Here is a 24,295-nt window from a genome sequence, read left to right on the forward strand (position 1 = left end):
TACCGCCATGGCGGTCGGAGTGTTAAAGTGACTGTCTATGTTGGCGGTTTCCGTCATGGTCGTGATTCCATTTTTTTTTTCGCTGGCCTGTTGGCGGTCTTACCGCCGCTTTAACACCGACCGCCAGGGTTGTAATGAGGGCCTTAATTTTATATTGTTGTTGTTAATTAGCATTTGGACATATTTTACCACTAATCTGTCACTGCAGAGGATTTTGATCATTTCTGAACCAACAACTCTAAATTCTATGAACCAGCAGCATCAACCATTTTAATGTTAATGTATGAGCAGATTGGGGAACTCTGTTGGAAGACGGTATCTTGCGAGATAAGTTGCTCTTGTGAAAGGTGGCAGCCTTTCCAGAAGAGTTACTGTGTTGTACAGTGGTGCACTGCATCCTGGATTGCCCTGTGAAAACAGGCCCACGTACGAAATTTGTCACAGTTGAGGAAGGTGATGTATCTGTGCATGGGCCATTGTGCAGGAATATGACCTCACAGCATGGGCTCCTGTGGTGGAAAGCATCATTTCTGCAACATGGTAGCTCTGGGTAAAGTGGCACCTACATAGAAATCTCTAGAAGTTGGTGTCCACTGTGGTGTGGCTGTTGAGGGTAGAAGGGTAACATGAGGCAGGAAGATCCACTTTTTTGCTGCCTTAGCAAAGGGGGTCTGTCTGCCATATTACAATTTCATTATAGCCTTTGTGACGTCTAATACGGCAGACGGGATAGCCATCATGTTTATGACTGAATAACCCCTCTGTCAAACTCTAAATTAGGTCCTTTGTCTCTCACTCTTGCATGTCCAGGGTGCCAGTCAGGCTCGGATCTTTCTGATCTGTGACTCAACTAGGGTTCGCCTGCTTAGAGGAGCTCGAGAGGGACTTGGGGCACAAACGTCAAATCAAAATTGTGTATTCCTTTCGTCTAGTTGGAGTAGGTGTAATCTGGGCCACTTAAATATTGTGTAGTTTATGCTCAGGATACCAGCTTTGATTGTTCTTTCACTGCCTTCTTCGTCCATTGGGTGTGGTTAGCAGTAAGCATTAACCTTGACTTTAAAAAAGTGGATGACTGCCGCTCAGGTCACCAATTCCAATTTGGCATCCTTTCATTCATTCTACATCAGCTCTGGCTTGTATATGTTGCACATAATGAGTAGCCTACTGCCTTTATGGCCTGGCTGGAGCTGTGTAGCTGCCTATATATTTTAGTCTTCATAAAAATTATAACTTGCTCTGTCACTCACATACCCTCCCCCATACCAGCACTACATGCTGCGCCCCATAATATGATAACCACACCTAAATGACCACTGCACACAAAATCACACCTCAAGGATCATAGCACACTACATGAAAATATTTCCCACGCAGGCCCAAACAAAACACCCTTCCAACTACACACTGCAAAATGCTGTTTGCTGTCTCTGTGTGTGTAAGCTCTTCACTGCCCCACATAGGGGTAGACAGAATTGTAGTCAAGCTGCAGTACAACAGAGTACTCCTAAAGGAATTGCTATCTCTGAGACCCACTCAGGTGACAGAAAGTTACAGCCTCCGAAGATGTGGTCAGCTGAGAAAAGATGGTGCACCCTGTACCTTAGATCATTTTAGTATTTGTTGGCTCCTGAGGGAAGGGGGCTCTCTTGTGTGTGGCAAAATTCAATTAAGCCCTCTTTTTACCATTTGTCTTGTAGAATGCTAATTTATTAACAATTACTCTTCCACCTCCCAAAGTCAAATATTGGCTCTCATTATAGTCTGGCGGCCTTAAGACCACCAAACTCGCAGTGGCAGTCTGACCGCCTCATTACGACCGTGGATTACGAGTCCCCTTTCCTTCAGACTTTGCATGGCGGTAGCCCCACCAGGCAAAGGCTGGCATAAAGATGGTGCTGGGGGCCCCATGTGGGCCCCTGCACTACCCATTCACTTGGCACGGGCCCCTATGGACAACTCTGTCGCGCTTTCCACTGACCGAATTACAGGCAGTGGAAATCGCAACGGGTGCTGCTGCACCCGCCGCACCGCCACACTGCCACCTGCTCAATTACAAGCTGGCATTAATGTTAAGGCCCTGTTCACAGCACCACAATGAGGGCCATTGTGTTAAATACATAGAAAGTGTTATTCATCAGAAAAGAAGCCAACATGACCACACAGCTTCTGATAAAAAAAGATGCACCTCAAATTTGGTGCATTTCAGGTATGTTTTACAATAAATCAAATCACTAATGAGTATATTTTGCCTTTGCAGAGATTTGCCTCACAAGACACCTTGCCAATATAGAAAAAAGGCAAAATTAGTTTTCTTTTGTTAGATCCTCACCCACTCCAGTAGTGGAATACTTCATCATTGGAGCTCAACCTAGTCCCTAAAAACCAAGATGGACTTGATCATAAATAAGGGAGCACTTTGAATATTTTTCATAGCCGGGGTATCTAAGAAGATAAATATACCTCAAACCAACCTTGGTATCCCTTTATTAACGGCTGTTTGGAAAGAATTACAAGAAAGTTACAACTTGGGTGTAAGGCTATTAAGGTTCTATTACCCTAACAACTGGTCGCCATATTTCTGTCCTTTATCTATGGCCACTAGGGTACAGGGCTTTCATCAGCATTTATACCATTCAAAACATGCACTCTCATGCATGCAAGGTGAAATATTAATCATCTATAAATAGCTGTAATAGGTCTTGATTCCTGTGGTAGAAACTTGCAATAGCAATGTTGTTCCTCTTGAACATTCTTCCATTTCTTTTTCCTACTTGTGCTCAAACTTGGACTTGATTGGCTGTTCTGCTACTTTGTTCTCAGATTTGAAAAAAAGGAAGGCACCTGACAACTCGCCTAAACAATTAATTTGCCTTGTTCTAAGTAATTTATTGGTCAAAATGGTCTATATATTGTAATTATCACAGATGTACCTTGATCCTCAAACTTCAGCAGATATCTAGTCAACCCGAATCTTGATTTCAACGTTCCACTTAGAGGTGGAGAACCACTTCCCTTCTCATGCAGAGCTTCAAGAAACTCCACTGTCAGAACCACTTCCCAGAACCAATCCTACTGCAGAGAATGACATAAGACGTGCCTATCCATTTAAGTCCGCCTTCAGAAGGCACCCTTGACAAATTCAATTTGAGAGCCCGCCATGTGCAACACAGCTTTCCAGGGAGTGAGAAAGACGCAATGTTTTTTCAAAGACAGCCCCCACTTCGAATATTTGGCGTTTTAAATTTAAAAATGCGGTCTGGTGCTCAATGCCATGGTGGGCCGACGATCATTCCCTTTTATTTAAAAAATATCCCCACCATTCTTGCTATAGCACTTTTTTGCAAAAATTGGCCATCAGTCAATCAGGGAAACCTAAATAAGATGGGCCGCTCGTGGCTGGGATAGCAGAGGCAGTGCTTCTGCTGCTTGGCACTCAGCCCACTAAGCACTTGAAGCATATGGTTAGTCTTTTAAAACCTGTGTAGTGCATATGTTATGTTTAATTTAGAGGTCACAGAACATGGGGTATTGCAGATCTTACCTTGCTTACATCGCTGTATGGTTCCATGTTCCAAGTTTGAAACTATTCTGCTCAATGCTCTGGCTAGCAACATGCTTTTCAGATGCTCATTACTACTTCAGCTGTATGGTTTTCTCCAGTTGTGGGCTTTAGACCTGGCAATAAATCCTTCTGAAATCAACTATGTTACTTCTGTTTCAGTTCACAACATTTCGAGCCCACTGACCCTCATGTCTTTTGGAGGGCAAGGGGCTGTGCGTTCTAAAGACAAGCGTTAACCTCAGTCAGTGGATTTCTTCATCACCAGTTAACGCAGCATAGGACTCAGGTACAGTCCATACCAAGAAAAAGACTGAAGCAAGCTGAATTGAATTATCTGTGGCAATTTGAGTCCTCAAACACTTCTTGTGCTGCCACTGCATCAGCTTGTGAGCAGTTTCAAGTGGGATTTAGTATGCGCACATCACATGCCAGATCAGCACAAGATTTGGTGCAACAGTATCTTCAAAAGAGTTTCTCCAACACTGTCTGTGCTTTTATCTTCACAAACTGGCACATGCAAATGCCCCCATGTTGGCTGCCCTTTAGCTCTCCTGTTACTATGGATATGTAATTACATTACGAACTGCGATCACATCTTTATGAAAAGGATAAAGTATTTCTTCAATTCAGTTGATTTTTTTGTTCTCTTCAGTCCAGAGGTGAGACGTTTTTCATCTCATTTGATTCACTCGAGGCACTAACATATTCTTCTTTTATTAAAATATATTTTCTATTTAAAACTTTAAGATTACAACAGTCAACAAATTATTCAGCCTCCTTGCAATATCCAAGTAAACCTTCCTTGAATTGGAAAAATTGGCCTCACTTTTTTCAAAATCTTCTAGTAGCTACTGATGCTATCAAACATAATACATGCAGAACTGTTGCCATTTTGTTCAATTACTTGGGGCATGTTGCATAACACGTTTTTTATAGCGCCCACAACGACAATTTGGTGAATGGAATGAATATGTTAAAGCAATTATCAGATTAAAATAAAAATCAGTGTTCCGAGAAACCAATCATTACGATAGAGAAACAATTGCTAAGAGGAAACAAAATCCTGAGGAGACTTTAGAAGAATACTTAGCAGCTTTGAAGATTCTTGCATTGGCATGTGACTTTGACAATTGTGTTGACATGTATATCAGAGATCAGTATGTTTTCAATTGTGCCTCCAAGAAAATACAACAGTGTTTGCTACGTTGAAGGAGCTCAACTCTTGTTGAAGTCATAGACATGCCAAAGAGTATCAAACACTCCATTCTGTCAAGTAAAGTAAGGGCCAATGGTATCCATCCAGTTAACCATATATATGATCCTGAGTCAGTTTGTGAGTTGTCTTATAGAGATAAATCTGTTAAAAATGTTGTCAGAAGAATTCATAATATTTGCTATACATGTGGATCAAAACTCACCTGGGTAATTATGTATTTTGTCCATCCCAAGGCAAAAAAATCAATATCTATAAAATAATTAGCCATTTTTGGTGTGAAGAATCAGCAAATCTCCAGTAAAAATGAGCACTCTTGATGTCACACGATTGTAGTATGAGTCTAACCAAGCTTGTTCTGACTGTTGAGACTGACTGGTTTGTAACAAAAGCCAAAGAACACTCATGCTATTTGTGTGTGGAGTATGTGAAGTTGCAAATGACAGCTAATTTAGGATCTCCTATTACAATAATTTCACACCTTACCTTTTATCAATTAGAGGATAAACAAGATTAATTGAGCATGACTGGTGTGCACACCAAGACCTATGTTGAACAGTAAATGGTATGTTATGTTTTTTCACAGATTCCTTGCCATGCCTGTGCAGAACTATAACAAAAAATATATGTTGTAGTAAAAGGTGGAAATATTATAGCCTTAGAACCAGCCATAGTGGGAGAGGGCCTTTAATAGCCGGTAGAGCCTGCTACGGCAGGTTCTAAGGCTATTAGAAAATGTTGCCATTAGAGGGCAGAATGTTCTCATAAATAAAAAAAAGGCTTCACGGAACCGGAGGGGATTAAAATCCCCTCAGGCTCTGTGAGGCAAGAAGATTGGATTGTTGGCGCTCTGGGCTTTTACCGGCCAGTTAAAGCCCAGAGCACTCCATTGTCTCCAATGGAGTGCAAACATTCCAATGTCCTAATATAAGATGGTGAGACAAGGCAAAAATAGGTCTGCTAATGAAGCTTGGATCAGACAATCCTGTCATTTTGTCTACTATCAGTGTTTGTACCTTAGACGATATGGATACATGCATGAATGAGACTGTGGACAAAAGTGTAAGTAAATTTCTGGACATTTTTCAGGAACAAGTAGAATTTATACGTCGATTTGAGCATCTCATTAGACTTAAACCTCAATTTAAGCCTCTTATTCATAAAGATCAGTTCCTGACAGTGTGAGGGGTAAACTTAAAATATTTTTATATTGCACGCACTCTGAAGGCATTATTGAAGCAAGTGACTAGTCAGAATGGGGTAGTTCAGAAGTGATAGTGCCAAAAAACAGACAAGATTTGCCTGTGTGCAGACCAACACCCCCTAAACACGAATATATTATACTCATTATGATCTTGGCGGTTAAAACCCGCGGACCATCAGCGCGACTAGCACCCCCCCCCCTATAATGTTTTGCCCACCGGCCCAATGGGGAAAGGGGCCATAACATTGACAGCGGCTCCAAATGGAGCCACTGCCAATGTTGGTGTGAGGCGGGTGCGTAAATCGGGCAGTGACCTGCACAATGGGGCACTGTGTAGGGGCCCCCATGGGGCCCCCAAATTGCCCCAAGATAACCATGCCGCCAGCCTTTCCCTTGCGGTGTGAACCGCTGGGAAAAGGCTGGCGAAATGGGTATAATTATCTGGAGGGCAGCACAGCGCTGCCCTGTCGGATTGGAATACACCGCCCCCGACAGCGTTTTCGCTGGCGGTGGCGGTGTATCCCGCCGTGGGGTTTAGGGCGGATCATAATATGGCAGTCTGGGCTGCCATGCCGGATGGCAATATTTACCGCCACTGCTGGCATGGCAGCCCAGACCACCAGGATCATAATGAGGGCCCATGTTTCTTTGAAGATCTTTAACCCACAAACATAAGTAACCATGTAAAGGCTGTAAAAAGACTTTAGCAGTTACTTCAAGCTCATTTTTTAAAAATATGCTCTTAAAGGTAACATAAAATCATTTTGGGGTTGAGAAAGCGGCACTCCCCCGTCTCAAGTGAGTTGTGGAATGGAGGGTACACCCTCAAATATTACCTACCCATCAAGAGGTTGAGACAGATGACGAGGGGTCTCTGAAAGCGAGATGTTCCAGCAAGATGCAGCAACTGCCTGCTCCATCATAAGGCTACGTTCCCAATACCGTATGGAAGTGTGGCTCCCTACGGTATTGAAAGAACTATTAACCATTACCCTTTGTCGGTAGGAATAAAACACCTTTCACGTGCAGATACTTAGTTTATTCTTCTGAAACTGCAAAAACATTTTCTATTTTTCATGTTTTTCACCTCTCTCAGTCCCTGAAATAGCTACACCTCCAAACTGGCCCAGTAGCGAGTACAGTTTTCCCTGCTCCATTCTCAATTTGTTTGCTCCCTAGTGTTGGCATAAAATAGAACCACTGTGGTGCGTCGATGGTACCCCCTCAAGATGGCTTTTTTAATCCCACTTCAAGACCCATATCACACACCCTCAGGTGCCGAACACTATCCGTTCTGCAGCACTCCCCACAAGCAGGAAAACAAAGAAGCTAACATTCGAGAGATGGAGTTTACAAATTAAATAGCGAACACCTCTGTGATATCCCTCACTGTTAGTTCGCCCACTTTAAGATGGCCGCTCTACCACTGCGGAACCTGTTCAGATGGGAACCGCCGTCCTTTTCCCACTGTAGCGTGGCGGTGCTGCTACTTCCGCCCTTTTCGATATGGCGGCGCTCACGTCCTTGAGCCGGTTCCTTCGCAATCTTCCAGCCGTCTTGCCGTCCTGTGTTGCCGGATACCACGCTCGGCCTCGGCGCCATGGTCTTGGTGGATTGCCTCCTGAGGATCCGGAATGCTCCTGGAGAACTGGTCCGCGCTTCAAAGCTCGGCTGTATGGGCATCACGGGGACGTATCGGGGGTGCGGCCTGAAGTACTGTGGCCCAGCCCGGTTCAGCTCCAGGAGCTGCAGGCAGAGGAACGCGAGTGGTTTCCTTCCTTGCAGGAGATGCAGGAACGCATCAGGGTCCGGGAGGAGCAGGAGGCCAGAGAGAGAAGGGAGAGGTATTTTGGGTTGAAGGGGGTATTTGGAGAAGGTTTGGGGGTTGCTCCAAGTTTGCTTGGACCGTACTGTCATTTAAAAGTTCTCTAGAGTTTCTCTTAGTCAGCTTAATGGATGTTCAGTTTATCGACTTCAGAAGGATGGAAGGTTGTTCTGGCTCACGTTCAAACGTGTGGCAAAGAGTTGTTAGAGACTGATGCATGGGAGAAACCACCGTTAGGCTCATATCTATACTTTTTTGCGCCGCATTTGTGTCATTTTTGACGCAAAAGCGGCGCAAACATACAAAATACAATTATATTTTGCAAGTTTGCGCCGCTTTTGCGTCCAAAAATGACACAAATGCGGCGCAAAAAAGTATAAGTACGGGCCTTAGTGGTATAGCGGGTGGCAGGTTAGGATTGGTCGTGGTGCTGAGATCACGCAGCAAAGGAGGGTGATAGAAGACGTTATTAGTGCAGGAGAAACTTATGCTAATAAAACTGAGGAGAACACTAAGGAGGTGGAGAGAAATGTTTAGAAACAACCACGAGGTTCCTTAGAAGGCCGAGAGTAGTATATAGGTGAGAAGGAAGGCGTAAAAATTGATGCTGGGGTTCGGGTCATCTAGCAAGAAGTACTAAGGAAGAAAATTGCTGAAGGGCTGGACGATGGATTGATGTTTTGGGATAAGAAAAGAGGTGTCAGAGAGGTACTGGTAACTGAACTGGAAGTCCTAATAGGGAAACGAGAAGTTCACATACTGGGACACAGAGATTGAGGAATAATTGAAAATGGGTCTAGAAAATTGCACTGGAGTTGGGTGGGTGTAGTTTTGATCTGGGAATGAGTAGTACAGAGAGGCCAATAAATGTGGACGAGGGGTCGGGATGAGCGGTGCTGAAAAGCCAAGCGATGGCAACTGAAGTCTGATGTAAGAGTCACGGGAGGTCAGGAAAGAGTGCTAAAGCTGGACCGGGGAAGTAGCCAGCCTCAAAGAGAGTACGCATAGGTGCTGATCGAGAAACGAGTCCTGGAACAAGTAGCAAGAGGTACTGCAAAGCCCCTGGAATTGGGTAGTATACATATTATGGGATCAAAGGATGGACTTTAGCTACAGTTTAGCGTCTTCTTTCCCTATGTGTCTTTCTGTACTTCACAACGGTGTTGGTGTAAGTGCACCTGTATATGTAAATGGTTAGTATAACCTTGGCGAGGGGGGCATGCTGGTGAGGTGGTTGCAGAGCAGGAACCTGTGCGTTAACTGGTGTGAAGGCTGATACTAGTACGAATGTCACCGCCCGTGATAGTGAGGTTTCGACGAAGGTTAAAATTGGATTATAACACATTCACCTTCATTTCTTCATGGCAGTTGAAAGCCCTCTGCTGCCGAACCACTTACAAACCATATTGCCCTATTTTCAGGTCTGGCTCAACTGAAAATTTGTACCAACGATTGCTTAGAATTATTTAGGATGTATATAGAGTGGGCTTTGAGCACAGTATTTCTCTCACCTAAGTATACTGGTTGTTTTGATGTATACGTCCCACCTCCTATGTAGTACTAGCATTCCAATGCATGATAAACGAATTCACTACTCAAGGACTCCTAATCATCAAACATTATTATTATTGTTATCATCATCTCAGATGCAATGTATACTTAAAGCAGTATTTTGTTTTTGAGGCAGCACGTCTATTTTTTAAAATTATTATTCTTGGTTGGGACGCATACTGGAAGCCATATTTAATAGATTTCCCAGTGCTTCTTTAAAGAGACTGACCTCATAAACCATGTGTGGTTAAGGAACCAGTTACCTCGTTTGAATATTGTTTGTTTCAACTATGTGCCGTATGTATAATATTTCCTCAAGTCAACGAAAATGGTGACAAAATTGGCAGCATCTAAACTAGCTGCATGAACACTTCAAGAAGTGACTTGGAATTAGCCCTGTCCTTTAGAGCACAGCGTGTCACCCGGCGTGGCCACAGTATGTAAGTGAGCATTTTAAGGCACTATGCATGCCTTTGGCTATGGCATGGCGTTTTTAGATTTGAAGTGCTTATGTACTTTTGTGGGGCAAAAGAGAATTTTGCCGATTTTCAAGGAGAAGGTAGACTCTACAGAGCCCTGCTAATAGATAATGGTTGTGTCTATTTGCAGTGTGTCTGGGCCACAAAGTTCAACCGGAGGAAGGGCGGGGGTGTTATTTACCCAATTCCAAAGGCTGTCTGGTTTACGGGCAGGAAGCGTTTTGGGAAGGTCCCTATTTGCCCAGCTGCCTTAACAGGTTGGTGCTGGGTTACAGGACTTAAAAAGCTTTTTACATCTTCCCCACCTAGACTAACAAGGCAGGGAGGCGGGAGCCAGTGTATGAGTTTGAATAATATCCCAGCTAGCACATGTTTCAGGTTTATAGGGCAAAAGACGAGTTCCCTTTGAACCTCTATAGCAAAAATGGTGAGTCAAAAGGGTGCCGGGAAACCTACAGATGTATATAACCTTTGACGGAGGGCCATAGAGGCCATTAGGAAACGAGGATAGCCACTAGTGGGATTACTGTCCCAGATTTGGTGCTCGGAAGGGAAAACGTGCATCAAGTGTTCCCGCAGGCTTGTGCACAGTTACCATCAAGTGAAAGACCATAGGTGTACCTCATTGGAATGCTTTTTCCACTTGACTGGGGGAGGCGTCGGTTTTGGACATTTTCTCTACTAAAAATAGCTTGGTTTCTTTATCCGACAGCCTTTGGTCTCGACTGGGGGCCAGGTGCCTGTTCAGTGAAGAAGAATAACAAGATGGTCATGATGGGGGTACATTGTCGGAGCTGTGTGCATACTTGTGCTAGAATATTAGGCAGTTCTCAGACCAAGATTTATACACACACACAGGCAGGTGTTAGACTGTCCTACTACTGAAATAGCAGGTAACGATGCTCTTCTGGGCTGAAATGTTTTAGAAGCCCACCTAAGTGGCCGTTTTAGTGTACAAAAGAGAGGTGTAGGATCCTCTGTTCAAGTGCAAAGGCAGTCTGTATTAGAAATAGTCATGGAACAGCAAGGGCTACTACTGCACGTCAAGCTAGAGGTGCGTGGTGAAGCTGTGTGGGCTGCCCGTTTCTCGAACGGCAGAGAATGCTCCTGGTTAGGATGGTGATGCAGTAGCACAGTTGTGTATGTCCATTTGGTGGAATAAGAGTTTCCGACAAACCTGTGCACTGGCGAAGCTGTGTAGGGAGTTCCCTTTGCAGGAATAATTCAGTCCTGCATTGCAGACCTGTATTTAGGTGCACTGGCAGACCCGTCTGTCGATTAGTGCACCGATAGAGCTGGGTGTTGACAGAAGTAATAACTAGGTACGATGGCTCGAGTAGAAATACTCTAGCAAAGTTGGGTGTTTGTTGTGCGGGGTGAAATAACTGGACACAATACCCAGGGCCACTGGAATAATGTGATTGTGCGGGAGCAGCGTTTTTCTCATAATTATAGATTGTCACATATCCTTGATCTGCTACATTAATCTGCATACCCGCCGCCGCCCCCCCCCCCCCCCCAAAAAAAAAATGACGTGTTGCAGCGCAGCGGAAGTCCTTTTGCAACCCATGACTTGTCACCTTTCTGTTCCTTATTGCTGTTTGCCTGTTGAATTGGTACTAAACTGGTGCAGCCAATGCACAGTGTTAAGTGTTAAAACAATAGTCCTTTTTTATCATAAAAGCTGCCGCATTACGGTGCATATTCTCTTTTTTTGCCGCATAATTTAATCCGCCCCTCCACATAATTTCCCCCCACAACCCCCGCATTGCCCTGCATAATCTCTTTTCTTGGCACATAATTTTCTCTGCCCTGCCACATAACCCCCTCCCCTCCGCATAATTTTTGTGGCCCTGACAATACCTCACGTCAGAAATTGAGTTACGAACAGGTTGCTGCGAGGTTCTAGATTTTCATTACATGTAGTCCTTTTCCTCTAAAATCCTACATAGTTTTCGTTGTTTAAGTAATAACGCGTGTCCGTGGATATGAGTGGAGTGAAAGGTGCATGCCTATGTACCCAGTGACTGTATGGTGCTGGATTCTCTTGTGCTTGGTTCTCAGAATTGCTGTCCACTGTTGGTGTATGGATGGTGACGAATTTTGCTGACATTAGTGTGCATAGGCTATTTCCCTCATCCTGGCAGAAGGCTGAAGCACATTGGTCCAGACTGGAAGAGAGCCCTCGGCAGATTCTCACCCACTGATTCCACAATACTATACTACAGAGCAGACTCTGTGCCAACCTTTCCTCTTGGTGGCACTGGCCAAACATTCGTGCCCATACTTTGGTGGAGGCATTCAGATTTACAGCATTCACACATGGTTTACCCACGAAGGCCGCCAAACCTATGGTGTCATTGGTGCAATATTGTAGCCAACGTTTCCCACCCCTAGTTAATTATTTGCCGGATCATTGAGTTACTCTACTTACGGTCACAGCACTATCTGAGAGTGCCACTATCGGCAGTGTTCGGTTATTTTTGAATGGCCCATCCTCCTGTCAACAGGTTCCCCAGCATCGCAAGGGTGTCCAGATGCTGAAATAGCTTTAGTACGAAGGGTTTCAAAGTGCTATATAAATGAATAAACCACCTCGAAATTTGCGTAGCTATACTTCTCATGGTAAACTGTCCTCCGTGAATGCTTTTCTGTCCTCGAACTGCTTAAGTAACTTGTTATTTTTTAGGGCACATCACTGAATCCCCCTTAAAAGAACCGAAAATAACTGGTGTTAAGTTGAGAAGAGGAGTCTGTTTTTTGTTGGCATTTACATTTCCGAAGTACATTCATATCTAGGGTATTTTCCTGACTTCCTCTTTGGAAAAACTTCCAGTGCATATCAACAGCTGAAAATAAATGATTTTAGAGTCAGTTTAAACAATGAGCACTCTTTATTGATTGACAGCATCACAAAAAACTTGGACTATGCCACAAAGTGGCTGGGTAGGATAAATTGAAGGACGAAGAAGCAAGAGTTGTTTTAGCATTGGTACCAGTTGAAGTAGGACCTCGTGACTGGAAGTTTGAGGAAGCAAATCTAAAATGACAAAAAAGAAAGACTCGAGTTCACCAGTTTCCACCCTGTATAGTTTGAGGAGAGTTTTCTGCGAGTAGCTAAAATCAAATACTGTCACTGATAATTAATTAAAGTTAGGTTAATAATATTGATCAGAAGAGCCCAGTAAAGGTTAGATCCACATCTGGTTTCCGTGATTCATTTTTTTCGAAAGCTGTGGTTAATTTGACCTGTACAAAATAGTGGAATCCCACCCAGAGCGCGTGCCTCGAGAATAGTCCACATCCCCTTCAGATAGCCAGTTTGGGTTTGCTATTATTTTGACCCTATCTGCTAGCCCTTTTGGATGGGGTCCTTAGAGAGGGAAGGGGGGTGGGGGGCTGTTTATGTGAACGAGGTCAGTTGAGATCAATTTGTGTAATTTATTAGGATACTACATAAAATAAATCTGCCATGGATTCAGCCTAAATGGCCCTATGTTGGGCGACAGTGACAAAAAGATATGAACATTTTTTTCCGCCCATTGCTCGCCTCATAGTAATTGTTGACTTTTAAGTAGTGTGTTGTATTTCATTTCCTGATTTTCTTCCTTTGATGCCAGGGAGGAACTAATTGCTGCCAACTTGGCCAAGATGCCCCAGATGGTGGAGGACTGGAAGCGAGAGAAGCGTGAGCGCCTGCAAAAGCAGATAGAGGAGAAAGCCCGACGCGAGAGGCTCATGGCAGAGGCCAAGGAACGCTTTGGCAGCACCATTGACCCGCGGAGCACCAAGTTCCAGGACATGGTGAAGGAAATGGAGAAGGAGGAGCGCAAACAAGAAAAGCTGCTGAAGAAGCGTCTCAGAGCTGAGAGCCGGGCTGCTACAGCCAACCCACCTACTGCTGCAAATCCTTAGTTGACTTTATGCGTGGGCTCGGATAGCCCAGCAGTGGAGCACTAGGAACATTGCTACTGGGAAAAATCAGTTGCCAAGAAATACTTAGGGGGAGTTTTTAACTCCACGCCTGCTCTTGATCGGTGCAGTTGTTCCTGTTTTGCATTAAAACTGGGGAGGAAGCCATGTAGGCTCCTGGTCTGTTTCCCTCCTGCCTGTAATGTCGGCATAAACAATATGGCCTTAAGATCCACAGATTGAACAAAAATGTGTATTTAAGGACGGGGGCGGGGCGGGGGAGTGGGATAGCGTGTGAAAAAGCTATTTGTTCTACTTATTGGAAAAGGTTTGAGTACATGGTGAGATGTTTTGATGCTATGGCAGAATCATAAAGCACATAACATGATTCCACAAAACACTTGTCCTCTGCTTCCTGGAAGGTAGTCTCTTGTCCCTGCTTGGAGACCATAGTGTTCTTTGTCATGTGGATGGATGTGCCCTTCTTTACCATTAGTTTGAGTCACAAGCAAGAAAATCTTGAGCATATATTCTCTTACCAGAAAAATACAAATCATGTGTTAGGGCTGTTCTTTTTTATTAAAAACGTAATTTTACATAGCATCCCCCCCAGTATCCAAAGTACTAAACTGTCACAATTGTTAAACTCAGTCGTACTAATGTTTTTCTGTTTTTTTAAAATCTTAGAATGATAAACGGCTGCAGTGCATGTACTTGGATTGGAAAAACTGAACTGTAGTATCACAAATTTTATTTTTAGCAGTTTACTTGGTAGGAGCACTGCATCTTCATAGGATAAGCTGCATTCATAAGACTATCCACGTTCAGTAGCAGTTGTGATTTACATGGATTAAGATGGCATAATTGTAATGATTCATGACATATCATATGTGGAACATTACTATTCAGGTAAAAAGCAGGGTGTCATGTTACTCGTGTTGAATAAAAGTGAATGACATGGTTTTCGGTCTTTCTTTTTTATAAATGTCTTTGTTTATGCATTTGCACATTAACATAAATTCATTGTGAACATAACTGTGGCTGTTATCTTTTCTTCCTGTCAGTATCCATGCATAATTATGGGGATCGTGACAATTCCTCACTGCTCTCCTCCCATTCCCCTCTTGCAGATTATCTCTTGCACCCCTTCATGATTCCCATTCAGACTGTCAGTCTCTGCTGCGTGTTTTGTTTCATGAGTTTTTAATGCCTCATGACTCCTTACAAGAAAGGTGGTGAACTGGGGTGTAGATGAAGAGCATGAAAATGCATGATAAGGCAGGTATGAATTGGAATTCTGTGCAGTTTGTTTTGCTGAGCACATTCATGTTGAAGAATGGGTGATTGGTTGTCAATTACCTTGAATACTAGTGTGGGAATCTTTAATTGTTGTGATTTGTGCTTGTTGAATATAGTAGGGAAATTGATTATGTAGAAGAGGGCACACATGGTGGTGTTGCTGACTTGTCAGAGAGTGGCTAAGTAGATTACAAGCTGTTACTGAAGTTCCATTTGGACTGATTCGGGAGGTTCATCATTGCATTTTGCTGCCTAGAAGGTGAGTGGCTCCTGTTTATGCTGAAGTGAAAGCAGACACCTGTCGCTCTGTAGGTGATGGATGGTAGGTCCATTCTGATGTTAAATGGGCTCACAGATCCACTGAGGGAGGAGAAACACAGCTGAGTGTATAAGAGGCAATAACTAGAATTTTGTTGCGATTAAAACAAGAAAATTGAGGGCCTTCCAGTGAGGTGCGTGGCTGGCTGTCAAGCAGCCTTTTTGTCTGAAGTTGAGGAAAATATCTGCAAATGTTTAGTAAAGTAATATAATATAAATGGTGGTGTGTGGAAGGGAGGTGCCAATAAGGAAGAAGGGCACCGAGGGTGCCAAAGACCTAACTTTGTTGGACGCTTCTCAGAAGAAGTGTAGGAGGTGGCCAAACACAATGTAACAAGGAGTGATTAAGGTTGTGGGTCAAGCCAGGTGTTGCTTTTCTTGAAACAGGAAAGGGTAGGGGAAAGTGTGCTTGTTTATCGAGTTGAATATTACATAAACTTAAGACAGACAACTGATACCTGTGAAGTTGTAGGACTGAATCTAACTATAGTCATCTGAGTGTGTCAGTGGAACACTAGACTTTAATGTTAGCCAATAGCAGAAGATGGGGTGGTAGTTTGTTGAATTAGCTTTGTCTGTAGTGGATGTTTTGGATATGCAGGATTACTACATGCTGAGAGTATGCAACCTTTTTAATAAAGTGGATGCATAATGATGGGACAGCGAGTGGAGTTTTAGAATGTGTGACATTGGTTGACTGTAAGGCAGTGCGAGTTTGGTAAGGACTGCTAGAACAGTGGGTGTGATGGGTAGTTTAAGGGGACTGGTAGGAGCTGCTGTATACAATGAATCAGTAATTTTGGACTGATAATTTGAGAAAAAATAATTGGCCTTAGGCTTGCACAGGGTCCTGGAATCTTTGTGGGCAGTGTAAGATTTTGAGTTGGTCAAGCACCATGATAAGGACAGAAAGTGATTGTGGATGGGCTTCCACTTTGAAGAGAAATCAGGTGTGCTTTGCGTTTGTCGCTCGAATTAGGTTTTACCTTTAAAAAACAAAAGACAAGCGGCTTTTGGCAAAACAGGATACAGTTTGTTCAATTAAACATTACAACCGGGAGAACGGTTACAGACCGGGTTCTGAGGACTTTCTCTCATAGTACATTGAATTAATGTGGGGTTTATACATGAGTGCAATAAAGTCATAAACACAAAAAAGTGAACAGTTGTCTGAGTCTTAAGTACAATTCCAGATAGTTAGCAGACCTGCCAACTCGCACAGTGCCACTGTGTGATACACAATATTGTCTCCCCTCATACCATCTCCCGGTGAGGAGGCAATATCACTCAGTGGCAGGGAAAACGAGCAGAAAACGACTGCAAACCAAGGTTTTCAACTCTTTTTCCGAGGCTTTTAACTGCTGTTGTCCTTTAATGGGTATCAGAACATCGGCAGCAATCTCAGCACGCTTTTTTTTTTTTGAGGAGGGGTTTGGGGCTGGGGTGGGGCCAAGAGTGCTTCTTAGGTGCTTCTCAGTATGAGGCCATGCCACCTCAGTGCTCCGCCCCCTCTTCACTCTGAGTTTTTGGTGACGTTGACTGGTCTGAGTTAATGCTGGTGGGCCTCAACCTGGTGTGGGCACACTATGGGCCGGTAGGTACATGTCCAGCCTGAGGGGTGCATGGTCACTGTATGTGCTGTGTTCTGATTGACTAAGTGTGCCGAAATACATGTGGCATCTAACGTTATGGACTCTTGGGAATGCACGCATTCCTCTGACCATGTGTGCTTTATTAGGGCCAGTCACCGGGGACCACTGTAGTATTTCGGCCTATCTGTGGAATCTGATATAAGTTCTCCTGTTTGTGCGTCTTGGCTGTCGCTAATTGTTATTCCACTGTACCTGACCTGTCAGTCATTAACCTTCAGGCCTGAATCGCAGATCGTCCTGACCATGTACCTACGTGCTGGGGTTGAAGGACAGTTCATGACTGGGTTATATAACAGTGGTGTTGTGACTTCTTTTATGTATGAAAATATATTGTTTGTATATAAAAATGTCTTGTTGCCAGCAATATCAACATTCCCCCCCCCCCCCCCAGTTAAATTTTCAACTACACCATCAAACAGTCACAGTGTCGGCACCTTGTTGTCCCACCTCCCTCGCCATTTGTACTCTACCCAATTTGGGAACTGCGTTTTTACAGAAAGAACCCCCCCAATTGTAGGAAACCACACCAAAACAGTAACACAATGAAAATGGACATCAATGACTTGCACAAACCGGTCAGCTTCCCAGCGATCCAGGAGAACCAGTAGGTGAACCACTCCACCTCCCTCTTCACGCATGTCCTTCTGTAGTTGGTGCACTGCTTGAATGGCAAGAGTCACAGTTCCATTGTCCATGTCATTGCTAGGCATAGAAAAGCAGCAGGATGCACCTATCTTTCCACACACACCACCCTCCATTGCGGTCAGCAAGTCCAAGATATACCGATGTTGCATTACCATGTGCGGATGGCTCTCATTTATTCCTTTATTGCATTGAGGCTAAGCTCAGTGCTGTTCATCTTTTTGAGCGTCTCCCACCAGGTTATTTGCAATCAGCAGGCATTTGCTTTTGTCTGAAAGGTGAAGAAGAGTATGGACCCTCTCGCTGATTCTTGGGCATCGGTGAAAAGTCTGAATGCCTCTGGAATGTCCTTGTACTGAGCCCAGACAAAATAATCAGCAGCTCTTCTTCAAGCCTGATGCAACAGTGTTGTTTTCTTCCTGAGCAGGTGTTGGTACAGTTCAGACAGATCTTCTCCGAGGATGACCAGGGTTAGGGTGTGTATGGTGAAGAAAGAGTAAAGGCCACGCCACCCAGGGACAAGCTTGGGTGTAAGCAAGCTCGCCGCACTGCCAGTAGGTGTCCATCAGCGTGGAGGTGCCCTATTGCATGTCCGGAATGTGGAGTATTGTGCCACAATTCTCCTTCTTGCCCAACTGAATGGTTCCTTTGCATCTGACACATAAGGAATACAACGTGAGTTTTTGTACAATTAGAGGTTGTCCCTTTCCTCCTATCCATGTGTACCTGTCTAACTCGGTGTCCCAGTTCTCCTGACAGGCGGCAACTATGCTGTTGTTTATCCCTCTCACACAAGACCCATTTCCCTTCATGTCTTCGAGGTAGATGGCCCTGCACTGAAACTCCATGTCTGGTATCTATTAGTTATTGACAAAGACAGCCCCAGACATGCTAAGGGTCACCCTGGGACTGCAAATGGAAGTGGGAGCAAATGTGTTTGTGCACTGGTTAGGTGGTTTAGCTACCTCCGAGAATCAATTATTTGGAACATTTTGGGGCCAAACAGGGTCCTCCCCTATAGTTCATCTCTGTATGTCGCCAATTAATCATTAAGAATTTCTGTGTTTTCCAGGAATTTGGTGAGGCACTAGACATTCACCCCTAATCGGGATACCTGATTTTGGAATTTTTATTTATTTTTATTAACATTTTTATTTTGAATTTTACTACAGTGAATTTTAAGATGTGCTTGAAATGTGTACTTTGTACTGGGGGTCCTGAGGCATAATGCAATGTTGGGCTCTGCGTCTGTGTGAAGGCATTGCTTTCCCGAACAGCTACCCCTTCCTGCCATGGCATAGGTCCTTGTTGGGCTGGGTTTCCAGGCTGCGGCTGCTTATGTCATGCACTGGTCCAACTACCTGCTCCCTGTTGCGGCAGTGGACTCACTTTCTTGCGTCTGAATATAAAGTGTGGTTAGGTTTGCCAGGGCTTCATTCTGTGGATGAGAGATCTGTGGGACCTGGCCTTGGCTCATTGACTTTGTTAGTTGGCACCTGTCAACATTGGAGCAAATTATATGTCAATAGCAGCACTGTATGGGGTTTGGCTACTGCCAGCCACCCTGGTTTCCATCACTGTAACCATTTTGGAACCCTTGGGGGGGAGGGGTTCCTGTGGTGGAGTGCCCTTTATAACTGGTGCCAATTGCACGCTTGCAGCCAACGTGCCCCCCTAGAGCATGGTCTTTCTCAGCTTCTGTTGGATCAACTTAGTATTGTCCCTGTGGCCTTTTCCTGCTTCTCCTTTTCCTTTTGTGTCCTCGAGTGTGAGTGCAGTATGTGCGCTTGTATTTCTCGCCAGGATTTAGTGTCTAGCCCTGCTACGCTGTCTAAACAGCTTTGTATATTAGTGGGCAACCCCTTATTGAGGATGTTGTAAAAGAAGAAAACTTGAGGGTCCGCATCTGTCCACAGCTGTATTGTCTCCTGTCCCCACTTTTCTCTCATCCTGTCAAGGAAGACTGTTATGGTCTCCCCAGGTTTAATGGCTTCCACCATCAACCCACCCACATCTGGGCAGTGGGTAATATTTCCCTCAGGGCTGTCCATATGTGCCTGTACTAATTAATGTGGCCCATCTTGCTCCGAGATGGTTAGTGTAACCGCTGGGATGTGGGCGAACATTGTGTTGGTCTGCCCACCAGTAGTGCTGCTTAGCAGACTCCTGACTGCCAATTGCTAAAGTGATCCATGCAGTATTATTCAAAATTATGAGATCCATTTCCCGAGCCTTCCAACAATGGCTGTAGGTTGGCTGTTAGCTCCTCTTTGTCCATCAGGGCGCATGGCACATAGATGGTCCCTGACGTGCCCTTCTGCAGTAGCGGGCATATCCTTGTTTTGGACCGCTCCACTGGCTTTCCTTCAACAAAGTGTTCCCATCTCCTCACACGTTCCTGCATGTAGGGTAAGTTCCACTTAGGATCTTCCCCCCTGTGCCGAATGCAGCCTTGTGCAATCTCTGTCCTCTGGTTAGAAGGATGGTATTAATCACTTCTCTTGGTCCAGCAGGCTTAACAGTGGCAAAGGGGTCGGGAAGATTTTGCCTTTGTCCTGAGCTACTATGTCCCTTGAGGTTGGTTTACATGTCCTGCATGTTCAGGGGCAGGGGGAGTAGCAAGTGTCCTCCTAGCTGCTTGCCTCGTGTGCACAAAGTGGTGCCATCTTGGTCCTTCTGTGTCTAAGCTGGGTCTGAACCAGGCTGCCTTGGTCCCTAATTTCCTGGTCAGCCCCTCTCCTTTGCTGGTGCTCGGGCGAGGCACGAACCCCAGCCAGCTCTAGTGCTGGACTGGGGTGGTGCAGGAAATGTCTGGGGATTTGGCCTGTGGGTCTGCCATGCCTAGACCTAACAGTCTATTGTTCGGGAGGGGCCCCTTGAGCTTCCTCGACTGGCAGTTTAGAGTATCCTAAGGTGGGGATAGCAAGTATCGGGGAGAGTACCTACATATGGTGGAGGTAGGTGCAGATGCCTTGCTTGCTGTTAGTGGGTCAATGCTATTGCCCTGCATTTCTTCAAAGATGGCCCATAGTTCTAGCAATGCTTCCCTTTTGCCTTCTGTATTTTGTTTGCATGTATATTCTTGTGGGTTCAATGATGTTGGTGTTGACGGTGCCCTCTTTTGGCCAGGTGAACATTATGTCTTGGTATGTGTATGTGTAACTCATGGCAGAATTTGCTAAGCTTTTTAGGCCGAGTAGGGAGTTTACTCTGCATGTGGTCTAATGGGGATTCCATGGTGAAATCTGGCTAGTCTTTTCAGAGGATATTTACTCTTCTAGGTTTACATATTTTAGGTGATTTTTAAGATGTAGACATTCTAACTTTCGATTTTTATAGGCTTTTCTTTTTTCTAAATTGTTATTTTTCCTTTTTGTTTTTATAGATTTCTAAGTTTTACTCTGGTGACAGGAAATATGTACAAGGATATTACTGGACCTACTCTGGAAGTGGGAAATATATATACACAAGGGATTACCAGATTTAATCTGGTGGGGGAGGATACACACACAGGGATTTCTAAATCTGATGAGCTCAATGTTATTCACAGATGCATCGAAATAAACATTTAACAAACAAATGTGTGGAGAATCACAATCCTAGGAAAAGTGCAATTGTTAGTTCACGATAACTTGAAATTTGGCAACAAAATAGCCAGCCTTACTTTGGCTCCAAACAACAATTTGTGTGAATTATCAATATCTTCTTTAAAACACTGATAAAACACAACATTTAAGACAGTCACATTGGTCTACCAGCATCATAATATCAAAACGACACCATTTCAGACACAGGGGAAATACTGACTAGGTCCCATAAAATAAGGGGAATGGCCTGCCTGCAATACCTTAGCCTTGCCCACTCCTATCGCTTGTTATCCTGTGATGAAGGGAAGCTCTGCGCTGGACTAGGGGAACCTGATAATCTTGTTGGTACCAGCTCAGGGGAAAAGATAGCAACAATTTACGCGGAGAAAAGGAAGGTCTTACTTTAACTACCATAGATCCTTCTTGGCAAAAACACAAGCTTTGCCTAATCTCCTGGGTCCCAATCATTCTAGTATCCCAACGTCTGAATTCCCCCTATATCACACAGATGGGTCCTGCACACCATCTGTGTCACTCCCAACAGTCCAAGCGACGCACACACCCTCACTTCTTTCAAATACCACCAGTGTTAAAAAGCAGTTGGCACTGAGTAAACCAGGATAGCCTAATAAGATTGAGATGTGGACCCTATATCAGTGGTTCCCAACCGTTTCAATTCTCTGGACCCCCTACGTTATCATTATTGAACCCAGGGACTCTCACTGAATCATAATGTGAATCCAGGGACCACCCCTCGAGTCAATACTGAAAGCTGGGGACTGATCTGTTAATATTATTTAATTTTCTAACCAGTTGTGGACCCCCTGAGGAGGCTTCATGGACCCCCAGGGATCCATGGACCTCAGTTTGGGAACTACTGCCCTATATCACATCTAGAGCCTATGCATACTGACTGCATCAAGCCCCCGGTCCAAGCAATGGCGCCCCTTAAAACTGCGAGCAGGCCCTATGTTGTACGCAGAGCCTTATGCGTACCATTTGTGTCACAACTAGCGGCCAACAACCCAAAAACACTGTATTACACCCAGGGGTCAAGCATACCAGCTGTGTTACGCCCAGCAGCCCAATCGATCACCCTTCCCAACACTGATGATCAAGAAAGTGACTTGTGCGGATTATGCTTTTTGCTAGTTTGCCACATGCCCAATACTAGGACTAAGACTCTGATGTAGTCTCTTACCCTTGTGACAGAGGCTTCAGAATGGACCTCTGCGCCACAGATTCAGCAGAACTTCCAGTCAATTGCAGCATCTTCTCACGTTTCTGTCCAGGTGATGTCCCCTTCCTTTGGTTGCAGTCAGTTCTGGAGAACCAATCGGTGCCTTGCTGGTTCGCCAAAATGTTGCTCAAATGAGATTTTACCTCAGAAAAACTAAAGACAAGAGTCATCTGGCAAACTAGGAAACTGTTTATCTAATTAAAAGTTACAGTTGGGAGAGCAGTTACAGAACTGGGGGTCTGAGGACTGCCTCTTGTACTACATTGAATAAAAGCAGGTTCATGCATTTCTCTGGTTGCAATAAAGTCCTAAATACACATAAAAATGCAAACAGTTTTCAAGGTGTTGTAAATACAATTACAGATATGGAATGCTGGTGGGCCTTGACCTGGTGTGGACACAATATGGGCAAGCAAGTATGTCTCCAGATATCTGGCCTTAGGGGCGCATGGTCAATGCACGTCCTGTGTGTGGTCTGTGCTGATTGGCTAAGTATACCTAACTACATGTGGCATCTAACTTTATGGTGTTTTGTGAACGCATGCATCCCTTTCGCCATGTGTATTTTATTGGGGCCAATCTCCGGGCACAATTGTAGTGTTCCTGCCTATCTGTGGGATCTGATCCAAGTTCTCCTGTTTGTGCATTTTGGCTGACGGCTAAATGATACCCCACCTGTGACCTGTCAGTCATTAACCTTCAGGCCTGGATGGCAGAGCCTGCCTGACCACGTACTTCCGTGCTGGGGTTTACTGAGACTTCATGACTGGGTATCTAATAGTGGTGATGTGACTTCGTGTATGAAAATGTATCATTTACGTATAGAAATGCCATTGATAATCCATTATCAACACATTCTATAGCACGCCTCGGAAAAGTCATAAAAATGTTAGTAGACCTACAGGTCCAGTGACAAATAATCAACTCGACCTAATTATAATGCTCTTGATCCCTAAACTGGTTTCAAATTATGTGATCTGGGCAAATATTTTAATTCACTGCTGCCTTTATCACATACGAGAGCAACTTCAGATACGGAAGTTTAACATGTCTCCTGTACAAAAAACTATTTTGTTTCATTTAATAGACGAAACCTTTGCTCCAAGTATAATAGAAATCTAGAACACACATGACCGCTGACTTGCCTCTTAGTTAATTAACCGAATTGCCATCAGGACGGGGGGAGGAATGTTTCTCAAATCATGTTTTAAAACTAGCGATTTATAAAAGAAGAAGGCTAAGGTACAAGAATACTGCACTCACCACATTAGTGAGTTATTGTTACTCTGAGCATTGAGGTGCTAGAGTCTTGAGGACCAGCCCTCTTAGTCTTCAGACCCAGGAAAAAAGAACCCATAAACTTAAACCAATGTCATGCAAATCTGAACATCAATGTGCACATACTTCAAAAATTTGATCAAACTGATTTTATTTTTTCTCATAATTGTTTCAAAATTGTTTCTTTTCTTCTTTGACTGCTGTAGCCTACACGTTTTGCCCAGTGGGACTTCTTCAGGGCTAAAAGACTCACACTTTTACCAAATTTTGAAATCATATACATAAAATGTTTTTCTTTTTATATACATCCAAATACAAATCATTCCAAAAAACATTGTGAAGGACAAACATATATGCTTAATAATTATATAATAAAAACCATTATGCCCTTCATTCTAAACAAGAAATAATTTCCAAAAAGACAGTGAATAACAATTTTTGCCGATGCATATACCTTCACTGCATACAATATTTGCTTATAAATAACTTAATCCAGCGTAGTTACCTGAAACTCTCATGATGAGGCTAAG

General features: G+C 44.0%; 1 protein-coding gene across 1 annotated transcript; it reads left to right on the forward strand.

Moving 5' to 3' along the window:
* Positions 1-7,433: 7,433 nt before the first annotated feature.
* GADD45GIP1 (GADD45G interacting protein 1) lies at positions 7,434-14,711 on the forward strand. The gene is made up of 2 exons (XM_069231961.1): positions 7,434-7,826; positions 13,458-14,711. The coding sequence occupies exons 1-2, from the start codon at positions 7,489-7,491 to the stop codon at positions 13,750-13,752; spliced, it is 633 nt and encodes a 210-aa protein (XP_069088062.1). The 5' UTR covers positions 7,434-7,488; the 3' UTR covers positions 13,753-14,711.
* The last annotated feature ends 9,584 nt before the right edge of the window (positions 14,712-24,295 follow it).

Source organism: Pleurodeles waltl, chromosome 4_2 (genome assembly GCF_031143425.1).
Source record: "Pleurodeles waltl isolate 20211129_DDA chromosome 4_2, aPleWal1.hap1.20221129, whole genome shotgun sequence".
In the NCBI taxonomy this organism is placed as follows: domain Eukaryota; kingdom Metazoa; phylum Chordata; class Amphibia; order Caudata; family Salamandridae; genus Pleurodeles; species Pleurodeles waltl.

Bases quoted from the DNA above. Each gene is read 5' to 3' on its own strand.
- GADD45GIP1 (XM_069231961.1), top strand. From the start codon at position 7,489: ATGGCGGCGCTCACGTCCTTGAGCCGGTTCCTTCGCAATCTTCCAGCC. The intron at 7,827-13,457 runs GTATTTTGGGTT...CTTTGATGCCAG, and splicing joins GCCAGAGAGAGAAGGGAGAG to GGAGGAACTAATTGCTGCCA.